The 1,036-nt window shown below is 52.8% G+C and overlaps 1 protein-coding gene across 1 annotated transcript in view; it reads left to right on the top strand.

Moving 5' to 3' along the window:
* LOC102758593 (carcinoembryonic antigen-related cell adhesion molecule 6-like) overlaps positions 1-1,036 on the top strand; it is a gene marked incomplete at its 3' end in the record, with an annotated part of 19,257 nt that overhangs the window by 16,602 nt on the left and 1,619 nt on the right. Inside the window, exons 3-4 of the mRNA XM_015570193.1 lie at positions 33-311; positions 719-973. Coding sequence (XP_015425679.1) covers positions 33-311; positions 719-973 — 534 coding nt within the window. The remainder of the gene's footprint in view (positions 1-32; positions 312-718; positions 974-1,036) is intronic.

Genomic DNA, 1,036 nt, shown 5'->3' on the forward strand with positions numbered 1-1,036 from the left:
AATGGTCAATGTTCTCTCTGTTTTCTGCACAGCGGAGTTACCCAAACCCAACATCACAAGCAACAGCTCCCTCCCCGAGGAGTACAAGGACCCTGTTGTGTTAACCTGTGAACCTCAGACTCAGGACACCACCTACCTGTGGTTGATCAACAGTCAGAGTCTCCCGGTCAGTGCCAGGCTGCAGCTGTCCAAGGACAACAGGACTCTCACTTTACTCCCTGTCACTAGGAAAGACACAGGACCCTATGAGTGTGAAACCAGGAACCCCGTGAGCGCTGGCCGCAGTGACCCATTCACCCTGAATGTTGTCTGTGAGTAACTTCTGTCCCTGCCTGGGCCAGGCTGCTCACCCGAATCCACACTGCCAGAGGCCAGGCTACATCCGTCTTTCTCAGGTCCACGTACACAGACCCACACTTTGAATACCCAGTGGGGACATGAGTTCCTGTCCCAGGGACAACTGGCAAGGCTCGGCCTTGAGCCAAGACTAGGAGGGGACGGGATACTCCTGTTTGGAAAGGCTCAGGTTTAACAAGTTTTCATGGGACAAACAGGTTAATGTTTCAAACTCAGGCTCAGTGAACACAGAGGGTTATGGGTGGGACATTTTAAAACCAGGCTGTGACCCATTTCAGAGGGAGAGTGTGGCCCTTACACAGACCAGACCTTCCCCTTCCCTCTGATTACATCATGTGTGACGGTGTTCTCTTTGCTCCAGATGGCCCGGATGCCCCCACAATACCCCCCTCAGACTCCCATCACCTACTTGGGACAAACCTCAACCTCTCCTGCCAGGCAGCCTCTAACCCGCCTGCACAGTATTCTTGGCTTATCAATGGGAGTTCCCAGCAACCCACACAGGAGCTCTTTATCCCCAACATCACTGCAAATTATAGTGAATCCTATACCTGCCTCGCCCATAACTCTGTCTCTGGTCTCCATAAGACCATAATCAAGACTATCACAGTCTATGGTAAGTGCCTCCTGGACCATCGGCACCAGGATGTGGGGGGCAGGGCTGTCTGGTTTTCACCAA

Source organism: Myotis davidii, unplaced genomic scaffold (assembly GCF_000327345.1).
Source record: "Myotis davidii unplaced genomic scaffold, ASM32734v1 scaffold2107, whole genome shotgun sequence".
NCBI classification, from domain to species: Eukaryota; Metazoa; Chordata; class Mammalia; order Chiroptera; family Vespertilionidae; genus Myotis; species Myotis davidii.